Source organism: Marmota monax, unplaced genomic scaffold (assembly GCF_021218885.2).
Source record: "Marmota monax isolate L192 unplaced genomic scaffold, Marmota_monax_Labrador192_F-V1.1 WCK01_AAM20220418_F8-fsc00008, whole genome shotgun sequence".
NCBI classification, from domain to species: Eukaryota; Metazoa; Chordata; class Mammalia; order Rodentia; family Sciuridae; genus Marmota; species Marmota monax.
In genome coordinates, this window is record NW_026694432.1 from 21524675 (window position 1) to 21549540 (window position 24866).

A 24866-nucleotide genomic window follows, 5' to 3' on the forward strand; every position below is an offset into this window, starting at 1 on the left:
CACAGGTTTAATACACACTTTAGGGGCTCACAGACCTTGACCCAGGACCCCTGACGCCAGCCTTTAGAGACCTCACTAGTGCTGACACACTGGTCACTGGTGTGGCCTCGAGTCGTCCAGAGGTGACCTCACCACCACACACGCCTGTCTGCAGGCTGGACCTTCAACAGCACCCCCACTCTGGGTGCTGCCTCTGAGTGTGTACCTGCCCATGTCTGTGGCCACTGCTGCTCCCAACACCAAAGGACAAGAGCCACTGGATGGAGCACTCTGGTCACCAAGCAGCTCCTTCTAAGCACTGCTTATATTTCAAGAGAATATTTATTATTATTATTATTTTTTCTCATTAGAAATTCCTTTACAGCATCACAGGGCAAAGCACAAGACTGGGCAGCAGCACATGGAAGCACACCAACGGCCGGCCAGCAGGAGACAAAGGCCACAGTGCAGCCCTCACAGCCCAGCAGGAGCCCGGCCCTTGTGCCAAGGACGGCCTGAGTCCTGCCCCACCCTTGCTGCCTTGTGACAAATACAGGCCATGACGAAGGAGGCCTAGGATGGGAAGAGCAGCGCGACTGGGCGGGGAAGGGAAGATACCCTTATTCTGGCGCAGACCCCAGAAGCCCCCTCCCCAGGCGCCTGCTCTGATTCAGATGCTCAGTCGGAGCCTCGCCTCTGAGATGCCGTTTTCCTGGGGTTGCTGACGCCTGCTCTGGGGAGGCTCCTTGGGATGGAAAAGATGCTCCCAGCTGTGCTGGGCTTCAGGATGCCGGAGCCCACAGGGCAGGGCCAGGAAGGAAAGAGAGACTGAAGACAGCTTGCTGCTGCGGTGTCCCGCCTGGGACTGGCCGCAGTGTCAGGAAAGAGAACAGCGGGATGTGCACAGAGTTTGATTTGTTTCACTCTCAGAATTAGCAGACTTCAAACACTTGCATCTTCCCGGAAATCAACAATGAGGCGGGGAGCAGGGCACGAGGCTTGTGCCAGCTCTGAGTGGAAAGGCACCAGATGGTTTGTTATGAAACACATTTTGGTCAGAAAATAGCTGGGGTTTTTTGGTTCTTGGGAGGACAACAAAGCTCGAGAAAAAGGAGGAGCAGGTTGCCAGAGGTGGCGGCAGAGGAAGCAGCTTTGGCATCAAAATCTGAGTCCCACTCCCCACACCAGCCCCTCCACGGGCGTGGCCTCAGTTTCTTCATCTGTAAAATGGCCTCAGAACTCTCCTATATGAACCTAGGTGTCGGGTCCATGTCATCCCAACAGCATGGAGGGGCAGGGACACGCACACAGACAACCAGGAAGCAGGCAGAGCCTCATCCAGGGAGGGCAAAGGCAGGGATGAGGCCTTGGGGGTGACTACACAGGTAGTCCCCACAGTCACAGTGGACTCCAGAGTCTGGGCAGCCAGTTCCACTGGTCCAAGCATGGTGGGGGCCGTCCACAGGGATCCTGGCCCCTCCTGGAGGAGGAAGGGCGGAAAGAAAGCTCTGTTTATCAGCACCATCAAGGAGCCCCCGGGCCACGGCTGCTCTGTGTGCTTTAAAGTGCCAAGCCACGGGCTGTCTTTGGTCTGCGGCTGCCCCTCTGAGTGCCTGGGTCCAGGTTTCAAGCCTGGGCCTGCTGGGGACCTGAGGAGGACCAGCTCGAGGACCCAGTCGTGCCTGGGGGCTGCTGAGCTTCATCACTTTCAGCCAGGAGAGGGGATGTCCCCAGAGAAACCTAGGGACATAAAATGCTTTGGTCACTGTCCTGATACCCACAGCTGGAGCAGAGCTGGCTCGGGAGAGAGCAGGAAGTCACAGCACTGCACATGTAACATGCCCGATGGGAAACTGGCCGCTGAGCACGAACCAGGAGTCACTGAATAAATATTCAAGGCATCTTTCAGTTCTAAAGAAGCAGGTTAAAAACCCCCTCTCTCCCTGCTGCTTGACTGCCGCAGCTTTGATCTGCAGGCTGACGCTGCTGTGGGCCGGAAGAGGTGGCCAGCAGGTCCTGGAGCTGGATCCCCTGCCACAGGTGGCTTTGGTCTGTCACATGTCAAGGCTGGTAGAATCCTGATGGGCCCAGGCCCTTAGAAGCTGAAGAGATCCTCCTGCTCAGGGCCGTTGCTGTCAGGCTTTTCCCAGTCAAGAGGCTCGAGGCTCTGGGCATGATGGATGTCTTGCGCTGACAGTCCAGTGTCCAGGACCTGAGGGTGCGTCCGCGATTGTGCCAGCCTGGAAGGCAGGGCTGTGTGAGCTGAGTGCTTGGGCAAGGAGCTGGTAGGGCCTGAGGAGCCAGTCCAGCCCAGCAGCACAGGACCAGAGAGGGCAGAGCAGGAAGATCGCAGGACACAGGACAAAGGAGAGTCTCTGACCAGTGGGCCGTCCCTAGAGCATCAATCCAAAAGCCAGGCAATAGACACACCGAACTCAAGAGAGGCCAGGGCACAGTACAGGCCTGACCAGGAGTGACCAGGAAGAGGGAGAGGGCAGTGCAGGAAGGCAGTGATGGCCGGCCCTGGCAGGAACTGGCCTAAACTTGAGAACCTTCCTTGGCTATAACCACGTCCAACAGCGTGCTCTAGCCCTATGTACAGGGGGACCCCCCAGCGTCCATAGAACTGGGGGAGTTAAGCCAGTGACAGCCCATATCCTCAGAAGGCACTCTGGGTGGTTTGACCAGCAGGAGAGGGGGTTCCGACACCCAGGTGTCAAGAGAGACAGCAGGTCCCCAAGGACAAACGCAAAATCACATCCCTGTGGGATTAGCCCGAGCTACACCAAGGCTGTACACGTTTTCTGATTCCCTGGATTTTGAAATTGTTTAATAAAGGACACATGATACTTGAATAGCTAGGAAAAGCAAAAGAAAACTTTTCTTCAAATGAGGGGTGGTCATCAGCCAATAAAGCAAGAAAGGTGGTAAAAACGTCCCTGTCCCCATGAGGGATCAAGGTGCTGCCTCTGGGGATGGTGCAAAGCGGGCACTGTCCCCACCTGACAGAGCCCAGCAGTGGGAGTGTGGCAAGGGGCTGGCTGACATGGCGCGGGGCTTCCCCGCAGCCACAGTCCTTTGGGCAGCGTGTCCTGCTACTGCAGGTAGCCATGGCTACAGGATGGCCTCTGGGAAAGTGGGGAAACGCCTCCGCCCTCAGGCTTCACCAAAATACCTCCTGCTGCCTGACGCTCCTCCTCCCTGGGCTTAATTAAGCTCTGCCTTCTCCCTGCCCCACTTCCAAGCAGGCTCCCAGGAGGGGATGCAGCCTGCCCCAGGCGTAGGAAGAAGAAATCGGCCTGAGCTGCAGAGCGTTTAGTTCAGCTCAGATGGTGGCAGAGCAGCCACCAGGAGTTTCTGACCTAACGGCAACAGCTTTCTAACTCATCTGGCCGCCCTGGAAGGGGTCCCCCCAGGTAGAGGGGAACCTGTCCCTGGTGATGGCTGAGTGGAAGGAGGGGATCTTGCTCTGGAGGTCAGGCACAACAAAGGCCCTGGGAGGGAGGGGCAGGCAGGGCCAACCCCAAAACCCTGTCCCCAGCACAAGGAACACAGTCAATGTTACCTTGAAAACGCTTCATCCAGGCCATCGTCCAGCTCCTTGGGGAGACAAAGCAGGAGGTGAGAACTCTGCAGGGGAAGCCCACACTCACTGCAGGGGCTCGACCCAGCCCCGTGAGCCACAGGGACTAGGGACCCATGTGGGGCGAGGGGGAGGCGATGGAGGGAAGGCTCAGGCAGGCCTTGCACCTGGCTGCCACCACCAGCACCTCAGCCTGTGGACCCACAACAGGGTGTGGGGCAGAGAAAGGACACGTCCCAGGCACTGGAACGGAGGCCTCATTCCCAACTCTGCCGCCAGCGTCTGTGAGACTTGGGGCAAGTCACTGCTCCTCTGTGAGACTCAGCTTCTCCTTCCATCAAGTGAGGGGCTGGGTGACTTCCATGGCTTTCAAAATGCCAAAAGGGAAAGGCTGGAGAAGCAGGCTCCCTGGCCTCCATCCTCGCCCAAAGCCCAAATGCCAACGCACGCAGCATGATGGGTGGCAGGACCTGTAGCTGCAGCGGAGAAGCCCTGAGCAAGGTCCCTCCACTGCCCCCGGTGCAGATGGGCAAGGAGCAAGGGTGGTCCCCAGACCACCACGGGTTTGAGGGACACCCAGGTTTCTCAACAGTCAGAGGGACTTGTGAACTGTGGAAGTCTGTCGATGTTCTAGATTTTTTTTTTTTCTTTTTTTGGTGCTGGGGATTGAACCCAGGGCCCTGTGCACACAAGGCAAGCACTCTGCCAGCTGAGCTCTATCCCCAGCCCTCAATGTTCTAGATTTTTAATAATTAAAGATACACAATAAAAGTAAGTGCAAGATTCTGCAATGGACCCTGGACCAGAAAACGGACATGAAATAGACAAGCGGAGAAAGGCGAGGGTCTGCAGGTTGTGTAACACGGTCTATCCGAGTTACTTCCCCGATGTTCATCACTGCAATGTGGTTATGCAAGATGGTGACATCGAGAGAATCTGGGTGAAGGGACAACAGGAATTCTTTGTATTATTTTTGTAACAGTCTGAAATCATTTTCAAATGAAAAGCTAAAATTAAAAAAAATAAAATAAAATAAAGCTTCTTGGGAGATTCTGTGGGCAGAGGTCACCCTCCTCACTGCAGGATGAAAAAGCTGAGCCTCGGAGAGTCCGAGGCTTGTGCTGAGTCACAGGGGACGCGGGCCACACTGACAACAGCCCAAGTCTTTGACTCCTCATTTAGACGGCTGCGCGGGGAGGGGTTTCAGGCACAAACTCTGCCACACCAAGAACAAAGGGGCCTTTGGCTGGTCCTGCGGTGGGCAGAGCTGTGGACGCTCAGGCCAAGAGGCTGGGCATTGTGAGGAGACAGCTGTGCTGGGAGTCAGGCCTGCTGGGGACGTGGCCCCAGGTTCAAAGGGGACATTGTTCATCCCCTGCCCTGGGACTGGGTGCTGCTGGGCTGGGTCTGGTCCTCCTAGAGGCCCACAGGTCACAGTGCCAAGGCCTGGACCCTGGAGCTGCCTGAGGCTCATCCAGAGATCTGGTCAAGGATCAGTGAATTCTGTGGGGTCCCCAGGCCACATAGTCACTTACCCAGACAACACTGCTGCTGCTCAAGGCTTGAGGCCGTGGTGCCTCGTCCACATTAGTGGTGTTGGCACTGACCGTGGACAGTGGGGCCTTGGTTGTCTCTTCCAAGTCCAGGAGGTTCCCAGTGGCGACCACTGTGAGGGGGTCCGTCAAGGGTATCAGTGGGAGATGTGTCACTTCTTTCTGAATCCCTCCTTGGACTCAGCCTTGCCCTGACCTGTTGCTCAGACCACCCAGAACCCTACCCACACCTCCTCCCAAAGCTGGACGCGCCTGCAAGATGAGAACCTGTCTCCCACTGAGGGCTGAGACTGAAACCTGAAACTCTGAACTTCACAATGTTGAAGCTGGTTTCTTTTTCAGTACCAGGGATTGAACCCTGGGGCACTTCACCACCCAGCCACATCCCCAGGGTCCTGCTGAGTTTCCCAGGGCCTCACTAAGTTGCTGAGGTGGCTTTGAACTTGCAATCCTCCCGCAGCTCTTAGGTTTTCAGAGAGAGCGCACACACCCTGCCCCGGGACACATCTAGAAAAACGTGTACCAAGTGGGCTTTCTTTTTTCCTGCCTACATTTTCTAATTTAACCACAACGAACATGTATTATCGATTTAACAACAAAACAAAATCAAACATCAAGATTTGCCCAGCCCTGGAAGGAGAGGCCCCCGAGCGGAAGGAAGGCCCCATGCCCTGCAGCTGAAGGGCCCCTCCCCTGGCCAACACTCACAGCTCTTCAAAGATGGGGCGCTGTCGCGGCAGGTCCCTGGGACATCCCCTCCCTCCTGGACGGCTTTCTCCCTCTTCTCCTTCTCTGTGTGATCAAGACACAGCAAGCAGAAGCCTCAGACCCCGGCACTGTCTCCTGCAATCCCTGGGCAGGAGGCAGGCGGCGAGCAGTCTTGGGGTAGTTTTAGGTCTCCAGCCAGGAGGAAGGACAACTTGAAGAAGCCACTGAAGTCTCACAAGCACCCCAAGGGAGGGAGATGGCCACTGCCCTTCCATCGGGTGGGAAAAATGAGACCCAGGTAGCAGGACCTGTTCAAAATCACAGCCAGGCGAGGATGAGGCTGGGAGTCAGTCAGGTCTGACTGGGGGCCCTTGCCCTCCCGCCCTCCCATGACTTCGATGAAAAAGACTCACCTTCTTTGGACACCTGCCAGAACTCAAAGGCGACTTTGAAGGCCTGGGCTACAGTGAGGGTGACAGCCTGTGCCTGAAAAACAGGAAGTGGGGTGGGGAGGCCTGTGGTGTCAACCAAGGAAGAGCAAGCAAACTTGTGTGGCTGGGGACTCAGGCCAGGTGCCGTGGTCCCTCCTGTAGCTCCTATGCCTCCATCCCTGGCTCGGGAGGGAATGCCTGGGGCAGCAGGTATGGTCTGGCTCTTCATCTGATACCAAAGCAACCTAGGCATGAAGACAGTCTAGAGAAGCAGCCCAGGCCCCGTTCTCCCCACCTCCAGGGAAGTCCCCACCCTGCTCCAGCTGCCCCATGGCAAGGGCTGCCCTCGCCAGGCTTTCCTCCCTGAAGTCAGTGAGCTGAGGCTCACATCCTGGAGAAGCCCCTGAGCACTCGGGGACTGCACGCCTGAGCCCACAGAACTGGAGGTCAGAGGCTGGGGCTGGCAGAGTCCAGCCACGGCCTGAAGATCCCTGGCCAGGGAGGCAGGTCAGACCATCCAGGGCTATGCCAGGCGAGCCAGCAGGGCTGACAGCTGGGTCCCGGCAAGGGCGGCGTCGCCTTACAAACTTCCCGGCAGGAGCAAGATGGTAGTGAGTGTCAGGGACCAAACCATTCAGCTCTACTGGAACCAACCTGTAAGGGGTGGGGCACACCTCAGCCCTTCACCCCTAAGGAACCCCATCCTTGGTCTCCAATCCCATTCAAATGTCACTACTTCACTCCTGTCATCACCTACCTCTCTGTGGTCATCATGCATATGAAAGTGTCACTAGCTGGGGCCAGGGATGTAGCTCAGTTGGTAAAGGGCTTGCCTCAAGTGCACAAGGCCCTGGGTTCAATCCCCAGGACCATAAAAAAAAAAAAAAAAGAAATTTTCACTAGCTCACTAGCCTGTGTCCCCTGAGCTGTGTGCTCCCTACCTGTAAGGGTCAGTCTGAACCTTCTCCCCAAGAGCAGGCCACGCCCCTCCGAGGAGGCTGCAGGCTGGATGAATCACAGCACTCAAAGGGGCAGGCCTCAACCAGCCAGGACCTTCCTGGGCCACACTCCACTCAGCACTTCCTCTCTGGGACCCGGGATTCCAGTTGGAACCTGCGCAGCTCAACTCCAGGCGTGGGAGCTCCAGAGCTCACGGCTGGGGCTGGAGCTGGAGCCCTAGAAACACCACCCAGCTTCCTTCTAGAAGCTCTGGGTAGGAGAAGAAAGCACGAGACTCCTTCAAGTGCACCACAAGTTCAGCCCTCGCCAGCCTCAGCCACACTCCCCCTTCTACCAGACAACATGGTTTAATTGAGAAATGAATCCGTGGCCACTGCCTTCCAAAATAAATTTTTTTTTTAAGTTTTAAAATCCCCAAACAAGCTGACTGATCCGTGCCAATTAAACTTCACCAAGTATAAAATCTCATTTGAATGTCTCCGTCATTTACATTTTTGATGCAAGTACGGGTGCTTTATGGCAAAACTTAAATATGGTAATTAAGTATGAAGCTCTTCACAGCTGTTTACAATTTAAGCTGTCATGTCTGAATCAAGTTTAATAGACCCAGTTACCATTGAGAATTGCCCATGAACTAAAAATATGGGCTAATTACCAACCCGAGTCAGATCACTATACACCAGAGCAAGGGCTGGTCACCCAGTGTGGCTGGGATGTGGAAACACCAATATTTTTGCCTGTAGGAAACCTGGGGACACAAGCTTAGACTGTTTTTGCATAAATCTGCTTCTCATTTGCATACATTCCCGCCACTTTGCCCTGACGTCCCAGGCTGTAAGTTAAACCAAATATAACCAGAGCTGCAGATTCGCGAGTGCAGGTGGCTGAAGGCCCAGGCGCAGCGGGGTCTGCGAGGATCTAGTACCAGCTGCAGGATCTAGTACCAACCTCAGAGGACAAACTGCTCAGGCCTGCCGCGGACAGCCTTCGTTCCCCACTCCCATGGCCGGTGCCAGTCTCCTCTGAGTACCGCTGACTACAGTCTGTCTCATTACCTGACCAGCTTCTCTACCCAGTTTTCACGTCCCTGCCTTGTTTCCAGTGACTGGCCAGGTACTAGGCCAACTGAGCCCTGCTCCCTAAAAGGAGAGAGCCTTACATGAGGATCACTCCAGGAAGGCCAGCAGCCCCTATGCCCAGGTAGAGTGGGGGCATATAGTCCCTGGGCCTGTGGAGTGACCCTGAGCTCCTCCGCCTCCACTTCTGAACTTGGAGGCCTCGGTGGGCACTTCTACCTGCTGCCGGTGGATGGAAATGTCTTTATGTAGGGAGCTTCTTCTGGCCGTGCCCAACAGGACCAGGGAAAGGAGGCCTGGGGGCTCTGCTGCCCCAGCACTGGCCTGGCTGGTGAGTGACGTGGGGATGAACCCCTTCTCCAAGCTTCCCGCAGGAGGTGCAGGGAGACAGAGACTCCAGGAAGGCAGGCTGCCACACCCTCACGGTCTCGGAGTCTCAGCCGTGTTAAGACAGTGCTGTCCCGGCACCAGCCGCCCCACCACGGCCGCCTGGCAAACTCCTACTCGCTGCTCATCCTTTGAAGTCCCTGTCTCTGGGGAGACTTCCTGACCTCCAGGAAGGTTGGAGAACCTCCACTCTGGAGTTAAGCCCTCCGGTTACTGAAGCTGAGCCCCTGCCTGCAGACTTGTACAAGTCCCCAGGGTCCCCAGCACTCCCCACCAGGCACAGCCCCCAGGCCTCCCTTCTCTGGTCCCACTGGGCACAGCCAGAAGAAGCTTCCTACAAAAACGTTCCTGTCCGCCAGCAGGTGGCCCGGGAAGGGCAAACCACACAGCAGCGGGAGCTCAAGGCACCGCCTGTCTTCTGCCTCCCCGTGAGGAATCCTGTGAAGTCTTGAGAATCTCTGGGTTTCCAAACAGGGCCAGGGGCTAGCTAAGGCCTTGGAGCACCAGGCAGTGTTGTGTGTCACCTGGGGTGGGCTGTGTCTCAGAAAAATGGGGGACCCCGTGGAAGCAAAGAATGGAGAGAAGGACAAGCTGCAGTGCAGCCAGTCAGGACAGGATCTGCCGCGAGGAGGGAGGAGCCTGGTGTCTGGCAGGAGCCCTGCCCTCTGTTGACGGCCGATTTCCTTCAGGTCTGTCTGAGGTGCTCTGAGCCCAGGCCGGGCCTCCCTGGGAGGTGCCAGGCTAGCTCCCTCTTATCCTACCCCCATGCACAAGGGAGCCCCTACACCTGGGAGTGGCCCTCCACCAGGGCCCTCTTGCTGCAGCAACAGCTGAGGGCCCCTGCCCAGGACACACTCCAGTCAGTAGGAGGAATTGGCGAACAATGGGACAAAATGAGCCCGTATTTTAAGTCCATGTGGCCTCATAAGAACCAACACCAAGAGTCACTGTCTAGGGAACAAGGCTGCCACTGGAGAAGTTCAGCCGCCGCAGTTCAGGAGCCTGCAGTATCACAAGACCCCAGGTGAGCGCCCAGTTTCATAGAGTCTGCAAGAAACAAGGGGGCAAAATCAGCACAGCGGTACAGGCCTGTAATCCCAGACTCAGGAGGCTGAGGCAGAAGGATTGTGAGTTCAAGGCCAGCCTCAGCAATTTAGTAAGGTCCTAAGCAAGTCAGTGAGACCCTGTCTCCAAATGAAAAATAAAAAGGGCTGGGGATGCAGCTCAGTGGTTAAGCACCCCTGGGTTCAATCTCCAGTACCAGAAAAAAAAAAATCACTGAGGTAATCTCTTTATTCTGTTGATAGACAACAGCCCAGAGAAGGGCAGGATCTTATCAAAGGCCACATCAGCCATTAGGAGACTTCTTGTCTGTCTCCTACTATGTGTGCCTTCCATGATCCTTTGTGGTAGGCTGAATCAGGGCACCACAGATGTCCCTGTCCTAATCCCTGGAACCTGTGAATGTTACCGTATATGGCAAAAGGGCTTTGCAGACAGGATTAAGTCAAGGACCTTGCGATGTGGAGATTATCCTGGATTACCTAGTGGACCAACATCAACAGGGCCTGGAGTGGGGTCAGGAGAGCCAGAGAAAGAAACAGCAAGGTGACGACAGAAGCAAGACTGGAGGTTGACCTGCTCAGGCCCTGAAGGTGGGGGACAGGGCCGCGAACCCAGGATCGCAGGCGACCTCTGGAAGGAAGAAAAGACCAGGAAACAGTCCCCCCTGGAGCCTCTGGGAGAAACACAACCTGCTGACCCACCTCAGATCTCTGACCCCCAGAACTGCGAAAGGATAAACATGTCTGGCTTTAAGCCACTAAGTCTGTGGTCACTTGTTACAGCGTCATAGGAAACATACAGTACCTAGAGCAGGTGGGCCGCAGGAAGCCAGGCCCACTGCTCTGATGTCCTCCACGGGTCCTTTGACACAGGAAAGGGAGAGCCATGGGGACTGGGGACCAGGCTCTTGGCAGTGACAGAGGTCAGCTGAAGCTGACACTGAATCAGCACATGTGGGAATCTCTTTACAGGGAAGATGCTCCGATCACAGGGAACAAAGCCACGATGCCAAAGGCTGACCTGCCCCAGCTCCAGGTTCCCAAATTCAAGACAAATGCCCAAGACCACGGAGGTCTCTCATCCACCCATCCAGCCAGATGGGTCAGGGTCAGCCTGGAAATGGGACAGAAGCTTGCAGCCCTCCCAGCTGCACAGAGGGGAAGGAATATGGGTTCAAGTGCCCTCTGCTCTTGCTGGCCGTCATCTTCAGCAAGACAACTGGGCTCCGAGGGTGTTTCATTATAAATCTCAAAGAAAAACAACAGCGAACAACAGTGTCCCGGCGCAGAGTGTCCTGAGGGTCAAACAAGAAAACCCTTAAAGCCAGGCACTAAAATGAGCATGCGGAGGGTGATGAAGCCTCTCCCTCCCTGGGCTGCTCACAGCAAGTACAGTCCCCTGAGGGGTCCATCCCAGGAGCTGGGCACTGACCTCTCATCTCCAGGGCCTACGCCCTCCCAGGTCTGCACCCTGCAGGATGCAGTGGTCCCTGGTAATCTCACACCTAACAAATCTTGTTACAGAAAGGAAGCGGCCCAGGTACTTCCTGGACAAAGGCGAGTCACTGGGCACAACCAGGCTGTCCTGTGAGGCGCCGCTGACTACAGGCCTGCACAATGCCATTGGCTCTCAGCAGCCACTTGAGATTCCCAGGGGTTGCGTCCATTGTTAATGGACTTTCACCTTTGGGTCTTGCCTCCTCCCAAGAGCAGCGCCAGCTCCCCACTGACCATTTTCCGCTTGGTGCAGAGGAAGGCATGGCACTCGAGGTTCTCGCTGTGCTGGCTCTGCGCAATGTATGCGAAGACTTTGTCGTGCATCTTGTCTGCCGTACAGTAGGAGATCCTGAAAGGCAAGTGGGAAGTGTCACCAGACCCAACAGGGCCTGACCACAGCTTGGATGTGCTGTAGGGCATCTCCCCTGAGTTTAAAGAGCCTACTATCCCCTCTTCTCCAAGGCCGGACTGTAGATTCAGCCTTGGCCTCCAGGCCTGGCATCCTGCACCTTCTGTGGGGGAAGGACCCAGGCCAGGAACTGGGGGTAAAGACCAGAGGAAGCCACCTCTTTCCTCCCCCTCCCATGTTGAGCCACACTCCAAAATAGTAGGAGCTGATGCCCAACTGCACCCCAGGCAACGGGTCAAAGCTTTCCAGACAGAGCCTTGCTTCATTCTCAGAGCTTCCCTTGGAGATGGGAAAACTGAGGCTAAAGGTCTGGGACGACAGGGCTGGTGGCAGAGCTGGACCTAAACTCACCTGTGGGATTCCAGAGTTGTCCCTGAAAGGTCTGTTCTAACTGGGGGTAGGGACACCACCCTGCTCGTTCTGCCCGTCACCCGGCCTCCCCTGCCAGGTCATCAGGGGAACTCCAGCCCATGTCCCCCAGGGTGGCTGGGATCAGGAGCAGCACATCTTCTGGAGCTGCTGCCAAGGGTGGGGACCTAGAACTAGGGTTGGGCATGTGAAGATGGTGACAGGATCCCCAGTGGGTCTGGGTGGAGACTCCGCAACTCGTTCTGCAGGGAACACCCTCTTGTGTCCCCGGCCCTCATCTGCTGGTCCTCTCTGCTGGATTCCCCCACTCCTCCAGTCCTAGGAATCGTGACCAGGGGAGGAGCCGACAGCCCAGGAGCCGAGAGGCCCCAGCTTCAAGCTTCAATGACACCACTCCCATGGCAGTGCTGAAGGCCTGCAGGTGGACAGAAGGGGTGCACATCCCCAGCTGCCTCTTATTTCTAGGGATCCAGCCTCTTGCCCAAATGGCCCTGGGTCCTTGGAATCAGTCGGCCAGATCTTGTGATTCTTCAAGCCCCAGCAGGGTGTCACCTCCCCTGAGAGGCATTCCCAGATTTCCCCAGGCAAGCCCTTCCTCTTCTGTTCCCCCCACCCCAACACTCTGTCTCCTATTTCCTCCCCTCCTGTCCCTCCTAGACTGGGAGCTCCTGGAGGACAGAGCCTGAGTCACATCCCTCATCTGGCACAGACATCAGCAGAGCAGGTACTTGGAAAGACAGGCTGGTGGCATCAGCAAGGTGAGAAAAGGCATCTGCTCAACACTCTGACCCCAGCACATGTGCCCCCACGCTGGCCCAGGCTGCAGCCAGCTGAGCCAGCTGCCTGGGGACAAAGCAAGAAAGTGGAAGGAGGCCTGGCAGATGGGGGCCTGCTGGACAGAGCTCTAGCCTGGGTATCCTGGTCCCTGTCCAGCTGCCACCTCACTGTAGCAGAGGCCATTCCCTCTCTGGGCCTCACTTTCTCCATCTGTAGAATAGACTGGGACCCCTTCTAGTTCTTAAGTTCTACAGGTGACCAGCCAAGAGAGAAGTGGAGGTAGCCTGAGGCTCCAAGGGCTAAACCCTGCCTCCCTGGGACAAGAGAGCCTCAGAGGGACCATCTACACACTGTGGCTGCAGATCCTGGGTGACCCTCTGGAATGCCCGGCCAGTTGCCCAGGGCTGAGCTACTGCATTTGCGGTGAAAGAGGCAGGGAGTCTGTAGCTCTGTGCTCCAGGCCGAGTCGGCACTGCGCAGGTTGAGGTGGGCGCACAGGGCCAGGCCAGACCAGGTCTCAGCTGCTTGCTGCACCTGCACCTTAGTGGAAGACTCGCCGTGAGCTGGGTGCTGTGTGGGAGCATTCTGTTACGGCTCAGGGAGGCAGGACCTGCTCCCATCCCATCTAACAGATGAGGACATGAAGACTCTACCATCACCCTGACAGAAAGCAACAGAGCCTGGACTCAGCTAGACCACTCGATGCACCACCCCAAGAGGCAGTGACATGGGCCACCGCCGTGCTGAGCTTACCTGTAAATGGACACGTTCTCAATGAGCTGATTGGTGAGGTTGTCAGTCAGGATAATGCCCCGGGGTGACACTTTGAGAGTCACCTTCTGCAGCTTCTTCCCACTGGCCTTGGCCTGGGGAAGGGAGAAGGAAGGCAGAGGTAGGTCAGGAGCTGCCTATTTACGTGGGGCCCTGCCTCGTGGCTGCGCCTAGCTGCCCCAGGCCCACAGGCAGGGCCTGCGTGAGGCCTTGGCTCAGGCCAGTGCCGTGGGGAGGGTGCTCAGCCAGCCCCTCCTGCAATAAAAACAGGATAACAACTGCTGCTGTTCACCAGTACCCTCAGCCTGCCAAGCACTGGACCTCACAGGCAGCGGGGTGGACTCTCATCCTTCCCCCCCAGGAGGAAGTGAACTCAGAGGGTGAGGGACTGGTCCAAGGGCACACAGCTGGGAGGGACGCCAGACGGTGCTGAAGGCTATCTCCACCAGCAGGATAACGTGGGAGTGCTCCACTCACCACTCCTGCCAGCACCTGAGCCATAGGGTCGAGGTCACTAAGGAAAGTGGATTAAAGGGCCATACTCACTAAGAGCTGGGAGGGGCCAATCTGGTCCCTCGTGGGCTACACTCTCTCGGGCCACTGGGCACATGGTCAAATGATAGCAACCTCCCCACCTCCCCAGCACTGGTAAGCCACCAAAACTCAGGCAAAGAGGCTGAGCCATGGAGTTGAGACTGAAAGTGGCCACAGACATGTTGGCTGGAAAGGAGGACACTGACCCTGACCCAAGTCCAGTGGATCTCCTCCATGTGAGGCCACTGAGCTGACACACGAAGACTCCAGGGCAGGGCCAGGCTCAGACATCCCACTGAGGTCATGAGCTGGGGAAAAGGGACAGCTGGGAAGAAGCTGGCCCTGGCTGTAGCACCTACCCCCCTCCCCAGGGCACTTACGGTGGCCACGATCCTCTTGACAGCAGCGGCTGACAGCTCCTCGCCTTTGGGCCGCTCCACCAGTGTCATGCCCAGGTACTTGAGGCTGAAGAGCATGCCCTCCAGCAGCGTCTCCCGGGTGTCCGTCCAGTTCTCAGGCAGCTCTGGGGTAGGACAGGAGTCCCTCAGAAAACCAGGAAGGAACACTGTGGTGCCCCTGCCACCATTTTTACTACCCATGAAGAACAGTTTCTAGAACACACCCAGCACTGATAAGCAGCTTTCCACAAACTGCCCCCACGAATTCTCAAAGAGCCCACGAGCAGGTCTTTTATCACAGCCACTGCAGACAACGATGCCGGGGCCCAGCAGGCTGCCACACAAGCCCACAGTCAGTGCCGGGGCCGACTCGGCCACGTGTCCAAGTCCCCAAACTCAACTTCAACGCTTTTTTTTTTCTTCTTCCCCAAGTAAAAAAATCCATTTTTTTTTTTTTTACTTTTAAAACACATTATTATTGGGGCTGGGTGGTGGCTCAGCAGTAAAGCACTTGCCCAGCACATGTGTGGCACTTGGTTTGATCCTCAGCACCACATAAAAATAAATAAATAAATAAATAATGCAGGTATTGTGTCCATCTACAACTAAAAATATTTTTTTCACAAAAAATACTTTTTAAATGTTATTAAAGCACAATTCACATGTCATAAAATTCATCTGTTTTAAGGGGACAATTCAGTAATATTTGGTAAACTTACAAGTAGAGCACTTGTCACCACAATCCAGTCCCCAAACACTTTCGTCATCCCCAAGGTGCCTCCACCTGTTTCTCTCTTTCCACCCCAGTGGTAGGAAGCCGCCAGGCTGCTTTCTGTCTCAAGGTTTTGGGGACCTTCGGTGTTAAATCTTTCTGTTTCAAGATTTGCCTTTTCTAGACATTTTATGCAAATAGACTCAGCGAGGGGCCTTTTGTGTCAGACTTCTTTAACTTATGGAGCTCACTTTTTTGGTCTTTGAGACTGGTCAAAATGTTAAAAATTTGATGCCACCTAGATTTGGTTGGCAGCCCTGTGGGTGCCACAGGTAGTCAAAAATATGGAGCACTTAGGGAATTTGCCTGTCACCCTTGCACTGGGCCATGCTACTCTTCTCTGTTTCATTCCAATTTTACCATCGGTGCTGCGGAAGCAAGCGCCAGTGCTAACTTCTGCCCCTTCTCTTGCTGCAGCCTTGGTGAGGTGGGTATGAGCCCACGCTACAGTCAGGAGGCAGAATGGAGGGGAAGGGACATGAGACAAAAGTCACACACCACAGCAGAGGGATGAGGCCCCGGCTGGCCACCGTGGTCCAGCCTGAACTGCCTCACTCTGCCTGCACCTGAGACCCAAGGGTTGGTGAGGGCAAAGGGTTGGGGGAGGGTGGCAGCAGCTCAAGGAGCTCTGGGTGATGTCGCCTTATCATTCTGGCAGACCTGGTTCAAGTTCCAGCTTTGCTGCCTGCTCCCCCCAACCCATTCTCAGAAGAGCCCCCCGTCCCCTTTGAGACTGATAATGCCCTCCTCTGGGGGTGACAGTAATGGCAGAGCAGGCTACATGGGAAGGGTCCTCTGAGAACTCTGGATGAAGACTAACGTCAGGAAGGCTGGGAAATGAGGGATGAGTCAGTCACTGGATAGGGACACAGAGCAGGAGGGAGGGCTGGAGACAGCCCCACCCCTCAGGAAAGGGCCCTGTGGAGGCAGAGACACAGGGGAGGTGCATCCCGCATGGGAGGCTTTGCCGGTCCCAGGTTTCTCGGTGGAGCTCACGCCCAGCACCCATCCCTGGGAGGGAAGCACAGTAAGGAAGCAGTACGAAGGTCCCCAGGCCCCTCACCTGTAGGGCCCTGTCTGTCCTTATCAGCCCACGCAGATGCTGCCCTTGGGGGAGGTGTTCACGCTGACCATACCCATTCTACAGATGAGAAACTCCTCAGAAGCACACACAGTCTTGCTAAGGACACAGCAGGATCCACACAGGAACCAGTTTCTAGGGGCCACCAGAGAGGTAGCCAGCCTCCTTAGGCCATTCTCTGGACGGGGTCTGGGAGAGGTCTGTGCCCACCCTGCCTCCTCCTGGGCCTCCTCGCCAGCACTGATGCTCAGCCACAGGAGGCAAGTTTAGCTCTGGCATCAGGGGCTCCAGGGCAGCTGAGCCCTGGCAGGGTCATGGGTCTCCCCACGAGGTTCGGCTGGGCTCTGGTGTTGCTGGACTGTCAAGAGCAGAGTCCTGGGCCCAGGGCGCACCAGGCCCCCTGCGCAGTCTGTCTCCTACAGCCCCTCCTAGCACCTATCTCAGCACTATAAGGTCCGAGGGCTGTCCCCCTCCTCTACAATCAGGAGACTGCACTCACACTCCTCTGGATTTGGGTTGAGCAAGCCACTGTCCCCCTCGGAGGTTATTTCCTCATCTGAGAGGGAGTGTGTGTGTGCGTGCGTGTGTGTGTGCTGGGGTGGGGTGGGGAGGTCATATGGGGACCTCGTGTTATCCCTTCCGAGATCCTGGTGAGCAGGGATTTGCTAGCTGACCCAGAACAGGCATTTGGTGGGTAAAAGAACAACCTGGAAGACCTCATCCCCAGCTCTGGCCTGATGCACTGCCCATGAGCCTTCCCTCCTGGGCCTCTACCCTAACATGAGGCCTGGTCCTCACTGAGATGACCCTAAAGCCCAAAGTAACCCCATCCTCTGTCCCATCTGCCAGAAGCCTAATCCATCTGATCCTCCAAAAAAGCAGCAGAAAGTTCTTCTTGGTGTGTCCCTGGTACTACGTCAGATGATGGGGGACCCAGAACAATTCAGGCCCTGCTCTCAAGGAAGCCAAGACTAACAACATCATCTCTTGGGTGAATCAGAGCTACCGTGTTGATAAAGATGAATAATCAAAGCTGGGGCTGGGATGATAGCTCAGCTGGTAGAGTGCTTGCCTCACGTGCACAAGGTCCCCAGCACCACCAAAAAAAAAAAAAAGAAAGAAAGAAAAATAATAATAATAAAAAGCTACCCTCCAAGCAAGCGTTCTTTCACTCCAGTTTCACAGACAAGGAAACTCAGGCTCCAAGGACTCTGGCTCTAAAACCCAAGCTCCTGATCACTGGATAGACCATCTGTCCCTGAGGCCAGCTGCCTTACCTCTAGGAGAGGGTCAGGGAGAGGGAGAGATTCTTATAGCTGGAGGTATTTGCTCCACCTGGACTGGGTATTCCTAACACTAGTGGCTTCCTTTCTGTGGGCCAAGATACCAAGACCACTTTGGACCTGAGCCCATCTAAAGATGGCACAGGCAGAGCTGCACTGCCCATTGCCTGCGTCCTTGGCAGACATTGCTAACTGACCGCAGCTTGATTTCCCCCAGTTTCAAAACAGGGCCCCAAGGCAGGCCACACCAATCAATCAGGGCTGGCCTTGTTCATTCATTATCCATTCCTGCCCTAAAGCAAACATCCTTCCTCCCCTATTTTTGTGACCCCACTCTCTCATTTCCTGTGGCTCAGCCTTTTTCTGGTCCCTTTCCAAAGCCACTTCCGATCCCTCCATTCCAAAGGGCCAAAGCTTGCCAAGGTCACTGGTGATCTCTTTGCTGTCAAAACATTCCCCTGTCCTACTTGACCTCTGAAAAATGCTTGCCATTTTTCTGCATTCCTCCCTTCCTGGACTGACCCTTCCATATTCTACTCCCTCCTTGTAAAGTGGCTGCTACTCCCTGGCCTCAGAGGCCCCGGGTCTCCACACCTTGCTTGACAGATGATGCAACTGAGGCCCAGAGAGGGACAGTACCCGTTTGAAGTTATAGCAAGTGGGGGCAGGGGAGGGGGTCCCAGACCCCTACACCCAAGCCCCACAGTGACTGTTCCCATCTCTTTTCCCACAACACAGAGACCCCAGCAGCTCCAACTGTGCAGAACTGCCTCCTCATAAGGCAACACTACTTTCCAACTTCTGAGCTTCTGTTCAAATAGTTCTATCTAAAATGATTTTCTTCCCTTCACTTGATCCAAACCCCATTCATCCAGGCTCTTCCAGGAAGCTCTGAGGCAGCATAGCCCAGTGGTTAGGAGCAAGAGCCTTAGTCCTACCATTCCAATTCTGGTGCTTTGTGTTAGAGTGATCCTCAGTTAATTATCTTCCTGAGCCTCAGTTTTCTCATCTGTAAAACGGGAAGCAACAGTTCCTAGGGTAAGGGGCTGTCTTGTTTTGTCTTTCACGTGTGTGACGGGGGTAGATACTAGGGATTGAACCTAGGGGCCCTCTACCAACTGAGCCACATCACCAGCCCTGTTTTTTTGTTTGTTTGTTTGTTTGTTTGTGGGGGGGGGGGATAGTCTTATTAAGTGCTGGCTTCAAACTTGTGACCATCCTACCTCAACCTCCTGGCATGCTGGGATTGCAGGCATGCGCTGGCCTCCGAGGGGCGTTCTGATCCTTGGATAATAAACTGAGATAATGAGCTTGTAAACTGCACTCAGCCAGGGCCGGCTGGTGGCAGGTGCTCCACACTCTCATCCCTCTGCGAGTGTGAGCCTCCACCTCCTCCACAGCCACACCCCCATTGCCAAGGAGCTGCCTGCTTGTGTTTTCGCCTCAAAGGACCTACCAACCACATCTGCCCTCCCAGGACCCGGTATGCAGAAGGGGTGCCCTGACCAGCAGTGCCATCCAATCTTGTCCTGCTTTGCCTTGTCCCCATTCCTGTCACTGGTCCTCCCTTTCCTCTGGGAGGCCTGGTTCCTCTCTGGTCTTCCTGTGCACATGGCTCTTCTCGTGAGATGTGAGATCTTTGGGGCCCACATCTTCCTCTCTGCAGCCAGCAGCACCGGGCCTCGGTACTGACAGACCCACGGAGTTTCTCACCACCCTCGTCCTGCTCACTGGTCATCACCTCAAACAGGATCCACTCAGAGCATCCGGCTCAAGGCCACATGCTCTCAGAAGGAGCCCAGGACTCCAGGGGAAGCTCCAGAGGCTCCCTGAGTCCGCAGGCCTGTTCCAGTCCGGTTATTTTGCACCCTGTGGTGGGTAATGACTATGCTATTTTAACTGTGCAATTTTACAGATGACCTGCTGCCATAGTTAGCTGGGACAGACCATACGCCTAGTCTAACTTCAGCTGTGACCATGTGCTCTTTCCTCATGAAGGTCCTTACCCAGGAGTTAGGGACAGGCAGGGCATACCTGTCCCCCTTCTGCTGCCCCAGGAGACCCAGCAGGATGGTGTCTGAGACATCCAAGTCTCAGCCAAAGCAGGGGCCTAGAAGCCACAGAGTGACAATATCTCAGGAGGGGACCCAAGTTCTGCCCTAACAGGAGTATGGCTGCTTCTCTGGGCTGCAATGTCTCTACCTGTCAAATATGCTCAGCCCTCTGGGAGCATCATCTGAAGGAGCTTTCAGAGGTGAGAGTGCTAGGCTAATTTCAGAAGTCAGAAAGCTAGCGAGACTTACTAACTTAACAGTGATCACCGTAGCAGCTCCGTTTCCTGAACACCTACACACACTGCAGGAGAAAAACAGGCTCTGCAGGAGGGCAGCCGGCCACCCAGCCTCCCCCCTTTACACGGGGACAATAATACTACCTACCCCAGGGGCTGTCATGAGGATGAAGCAAGTTCCCCCACCACCCTGTGTGACACATACCAGCTACTGTCACTACCAATGTCAGGTGCAAAGGGCTTTACTGTGTGAGTGACCATGCAGAGTATTTTCTAAGAGCACCACAGACAGGTCGGCAATCCCACTTCACAGATACAGCAGCGCAGGAGTGCGCAGGACTGACAGCTGACAGCACTAGGACTCAAACTGACACTCGCTCCTGCTGGCAAGGCAGCGGCCATGCAGAGCCCTGCTCAGGGTCACTCCAGCAGGGCCTGGGCCTGCTGCCCTGCAGGGCTGCTAAAAAGAAGCATGTGACCCTCAGTGGGCAGTAGATAACCTCTGACTCCCTCATGTCCCTCCCTCAGCGGCCAGATCTGGGAGGAGCAGAGTCCCAGCCCCCAAGTCAAACATCCCCTGCCACTTGCTATTCCCAGTGCCTGGAAGGTGCGTCCCAGATTCTTCCCTATTGGATTCACGAGTATTGCCCAAGTTACTTCCCCAGAGAGGTGATACTGTCAGGGGCCCTCCATTCATGTTGGTCTACCAGCACCTGCCACCCTGCCTGCGGGCTCACTGGCTTTGGAGGGCCAGTACCCTGCACACTGCAACCCTCCAGCTACAACTGCTGATCAAGGTCCCTCAAAGGGAAGGCATGGTGGCTTATGCCTATAATCCCAATGACTCAAAGACTGAAGCATGGAGGATCGCAAGTTTAAGGCCAGCCTCAGCAACTTATTAAGACCCTGTCTTAAAATAAAAAAATAAGGGCTGGGCATGTAGCTCAGTAGTCAAGTGCCCCAGGTTCAATCCCCAGTACCAAAAAAAAAAACAAAGGAACAACCCTGAGCAGCACGTTCTACCTGGCTCCCAGAGTTCCCCAGGGATTAAGCTCCAGTGGCCCACAGTGGTCATCTGCTTCAGGATACCCACTTTTTGGACCCCTTCCCTTCTCACTTGTCCTGACAATATTTACTGGGATCGCTTCTCAAATACAGAACTTGCACTCAGATCCTTGTCTTGGTATCTACTTTTAGAAGAACTCAAAGACACCACTGCCCAATCTGCAGAGCCATGCTGTCGCTTCCGCAGCCTGCTTTGCCTTTATCCACAGCATCGCTACCCTCTACAGTCCTGTCCCTTTCTCTACCTCCTCCACCACACTGTGAGGACTACCAGAAGAGCAGCGACCAGTCCCCAGGTCCCCATAGCCTCTCAGTGCCCAACAGGTATTAGGGTTTGGCAGTTTATTCATCCTATTTATATCTCATAAATACATATGAACGGACGCCTCCCTCCCCCACCTACCATCATGAATTGGTATCATTGCAACCCACACCTCATATTTATCCTTCCTCTTTTGCTTCCCTGACAGGTTAGCACAACTCCCAAAGGAGCCCAAGGGTCAAATGACCCCAATTCCTTTGGAAGAAGGATACTGAGCGGCCATGGTGAGCCATCTTTCCAGGCAGCTGAACGAAAGGAAAATCCTTGACCAGGGAATAACATAAAATATTTATGGTTCCCTAAGAGATGGGAAGAAGCCACATGTGGGAGAGGGAGAGAACCCCTCCAGGTCAGGACACCTGGGAGAGAGAAGCTGTGAGCCTCTGAGCCCAGAAGCCTTGGGATGTTGGCTTTCCTGTGTGTCATCAGGCATGTTGCAGCCAGTCCTGTGCTTCAGTTTCTCTAAAAACAAAAAGAATGATCGTGCAAATCCCAGCTGAAGACCTGAGAAGCGAGGGGCATGCCTACGTAACTCCAGTGGCATCAGTCAGGCCTCAAAACTCAGCCACAGGCCTCAGATCTCAAAGGCTAGGCCCAAGGCTTGGTTGGGTCACAACCCTAAGCAAGGGTACTCTAGCATCTCCCCTAGTCACATCTCTAACCTGTGGGTCACAAATGTTTTCAGAGGCTGCCAGACCAACCTGGGGTGGGACCTGCCACTGAGGTTCTCCATGGCCAGAGGCCACACTGGTAAGATCCCCAGCACATAGATAGATCCTGGCTGGGGATTTGGAGTTCTGTCATTGGAAGCTCTATGCCTGGGGCCAGCAACTCCACTTCTCAGTTCCTTTATCTCTAAAATGGGTCTGATAAGAATCCCCTGCTTTGATCATAGGAGCAAATGAGGTACAAGCAGCAAAATACTTTGTAAAACACAATGACCAAAGCCTTAGTTACCACCTATTGAATTCTTCCTTTGTACTGGGCAAAACACACTGATGTAACCCCACAAAAAGCCCGAGGCAGATATTTCTCTTATTTGCAATTTACAGATGGGAAATTGAGAATTAATAATGACGGACAGGTGGGGCTCTGGGTAAGCTCATTCAGGGTATAGAAGGCACTGGGACAACAGGGACTGAGCTCTGAACTTGTGGGGGGTGGGGGAGGGAAGGGGTGCTCCTCAGCTTTCCCTCAAGGTATAAAAAGGCTCTAAGCCCCCCAAACCTGGTCCATCACAGTAAGAATCATGTTGAAGGTCTATACAGACAGGAGAAGGGGAGAGGGGTGGATCAGAAGGGAGCATTATAAAACAATTTTCTTATAACACCTTGCCAGGTAAAAATTTTTAACCCCATTTTGCAAGCAAAGAAACTGAGGATCATTAAGGACAAATGACTTGTCCTTAACTGGAGCACACCAAAGACACTCTTTTCCACCACCCAAAGTGGCTACTTCTTCCTCTCCCCAGATTCGGCAGTGCTTCAAGGCTCCCTTCCCTTGAGAACCACTGCCCCAGGGAGCTTCCAGGCTCACCCTAGAGAAAATCGGCAGGGTTCCTCCACTGAACGATTTCTCATAAGTCTGGCGTTTCCCACAAATTTTTAAAGGACTATTCTGGGAGCCAGTAAGTGTGAAAGATGCTACATGCCCGGCCTGGCCCTAACGGGTCTCTGACCCCACCCCCACCAGCAGGACCCAGCCCATGTTCCCAATGCCAGTCTGGAGCAGCAGATCAGGGCAAGAGGAGGGGCAGGGCGGACTCCCTAGGCCCAGACACGCTGGCGCTCCAGGGACTAGGGAACTCGGGCTCCCCTGGCGGAGCCCTGAAAGGCAAGGAGGGGTAGGGGTGGCTGTGCCGTTTCCTGGTCGGGGGAGAGGATGTGGCCCTAGGTGGGTGGCAGGTGGGGATATGGGTATGCAGGAATCCTGCGATCGGATTCCACATCAGCCCGGAAGGCCTGTGTGAACTTGGGCAAACAACTCGCAGAAAAGGAGGGACCTGGGCTAGGTTTCCGAGGCCCCAGGGGAAGGTGCCAGGTGACGGACTCCCAGAGAGTAACCCGAGCCTAGAGGACAGGAAGGGGGGCCTGGGTGAGCTCCTCCCAGCCTCCCAGACTCCCCCAGGAGAGGTGGCAGGGCGTCTGCCTTTTGCCTGGGAGCCCAGGGATTTCGATAGACCCTGGGGGAAGGTGCGAGAGAAAACAGGTTTCAAATATAGCCTGGCCGCCAGCCTGGCCACCTGGATCTGGCTGTAGGTCCAGGTCGCCCGCGGCGGGGGCCTCTTCAGGCACTCCAGGCTGGTCTCCCTCCCAACAAGTAGGTACCTGCGGCCTCGGGCTCACACCTGAGGCCCAGGAGTTCAAAGATGACCTCGCAGGCCGGAATCCGGTTGGTGGAGGGGCCAGTGGGCTCCGCCCGCCGCACGTCCCCGCAGGGGAGCAGAGGCGCGGGGATGGGGCACCTTCCCAGGCGCTCGCCCGCGCCCCACGTCCCCCGGGCGCTGATGCTGAGCTCCTGCCTCCCGCAGGCAGCACAGAGCGGTGGGGCGGGAGCTGCCCGGGGTCGTCCAGGCCTCTCCTCCTACCTGCACCTCCCTCCGCAGGCACCTGGAGACCCCCAGCTCGGTCTCCTCCCCAGCTCCGCCCTCCTCCCCGCCGCAAAGAGCCGGGGTGGCGAGTGGGAGCACGACCTGACCCCGGGCGACCCCAACCCCGCCGGGCCGGGAAGGCCGCGACGGGACGCGAGCGCGGGGAAGGCCCCGCCTCTCCGCCAACTTGGCCCGACTCCGGGCGCCCGCGGGAGGCCCCGAGCGCCTGGCCCGACCCCCGCCCGACCCGGCCCGACGGGCGCGCACACACTCACTGCGGTGCCGGCCGCCGCCCCCCCAGCTCTGCTTGGCCAGGCTGGGGCTCCGGATCAGCGCCCGCCCCGCGGACTTGAGCGCGTCCATGGCCCGCTCCGGCCGCCGGCGCCGCCGCCAAAACTCTGTCAGGAGAAACTTTCCGCCCGGCCAGGCGGCGCGCGGTCGGCGCGCTCCTCCCTCCCTCCTTCCCCTCCCCAGCGCGAGCTCCGCGGCTACGTCCAGGGGCGGGGCGAGGCCTATCTGACACGCCCACGGACACGCCCCTATGCCAGACTCGCCCCGCCCCGGCCTGACTGTGCTAGGGATTCCAAGGTGGGCGGTCCCGGAGGCGTCCAGGCAGAGACCAGCGCTGAAAGCTGGACGCCCACCTTTTCTCCCATCCCGGGTTGCCCGTAGCGGACTAAGGGCCCCAGAGCCCCTTCCCGCCGCGGGAGGCCAGGGCCTAGGATTCTAGACGGCATCTGAAAGGTGCTTGCAGACCATTTTACAAATCAGGAATTTGAGGTCCAGAGAGGTGAAAAGCTCAGAAATGAGAAAAAGGGATGTCCAGGGTAGTGGGAGGCTTCGAAGGCAGTAGAAATTTGCCGAAAAGGGGTGCATCTTGAAAGTGGACCCTGAGCACAACCTCTGGGCTCCTTACTGATCCACATAGCACGAGGTTACTCTCAGGTCCCTGCTGGCACTCTGAGCT

At 55.9% G+C, this 24866-nt stretch overlaps 1 protein-coding gene and 1 non-coding gene across 5 annotated transcripts; both read right to left on the reverse strand.

Annotated features, from left to right (window-relative positions):
- Positions 1-302: 302 nt before the first annotated feature.
- On the reverse strand, positions 303-24348 carry Ldlrap1 (low density lipoprotein receptor adaptor protein 1). 4 transcript variants are annotated; one of them, XM_046468617.2, is made up of 9 exons: positions 24175-24348; positions 14479-14621; positions 13547-13659; positions 11473-11587; positions 6237-6309; positions 5824-5907; positions 5098-5228; positions 3545-3609; positions 303-2219 (listed from the first exon to the last, which is right to left on the reverse strand). In XM_046468617.2, the coding sequence occupies exons 1-9, from the start codon at positions 24260-24262 to the stop codon at positions 2075-2077; spliced, it is 957 nt and encodes a 318-aa protein (XP_046324573.1). In that variant the 5' UTR covers positions 24263-24348; the 3' UTR covers positions 303-2074. The 4 variants fall into 4 exon arrangements, with proteins under 4 accessions (XP_046324573.1, XP_046324574.1, XP_046324575.1 ...); XM_046468618.2 differs by having other exon boundaries at positions 3545-3579; positions 24175-24345; XM_046468619.2 differs by lacking the exon at positions 24175-24348 and adding an exon at positions 23637-23965.
- Positions 15547-15648, reverse strand: LOC124075431 (U6 spliceosomal RNA). The gene has a single exon (XR_006846048.1). It is a non-coding gene; the product is annotated as a U6 spliceosomal RNA (small nuclear RNA).
- Positions 24349-24866: the final 518 nt, after the last annotated feature.

Bases quoted from the DNA above. Each gene is read 5' to 3' on its own strand.
- Ldlrap1 (XM_046468617.2), bottom strand. From the start codon at position 24,262: ATGGACGCGCTCAAGTCCGCGGGGCGGGCGCTGATCCGGAGCCCCAGC. The intron at 13,660-14,478 runs GTAAGTGCCCTG...TCCCTTCCCCAG, and splicing joins TCAAGAGGATCGTGGCCACC to GCCAAGGCCAGTGGGAAGAA. The intron at 3,610-5,097 runs GTAAGTGACTAT...CTTCCCCTGCAG, and splicing joins GCAGCAGCAGTGTTGTCTGG to AGTTCTCACCTCCTGCTTTG.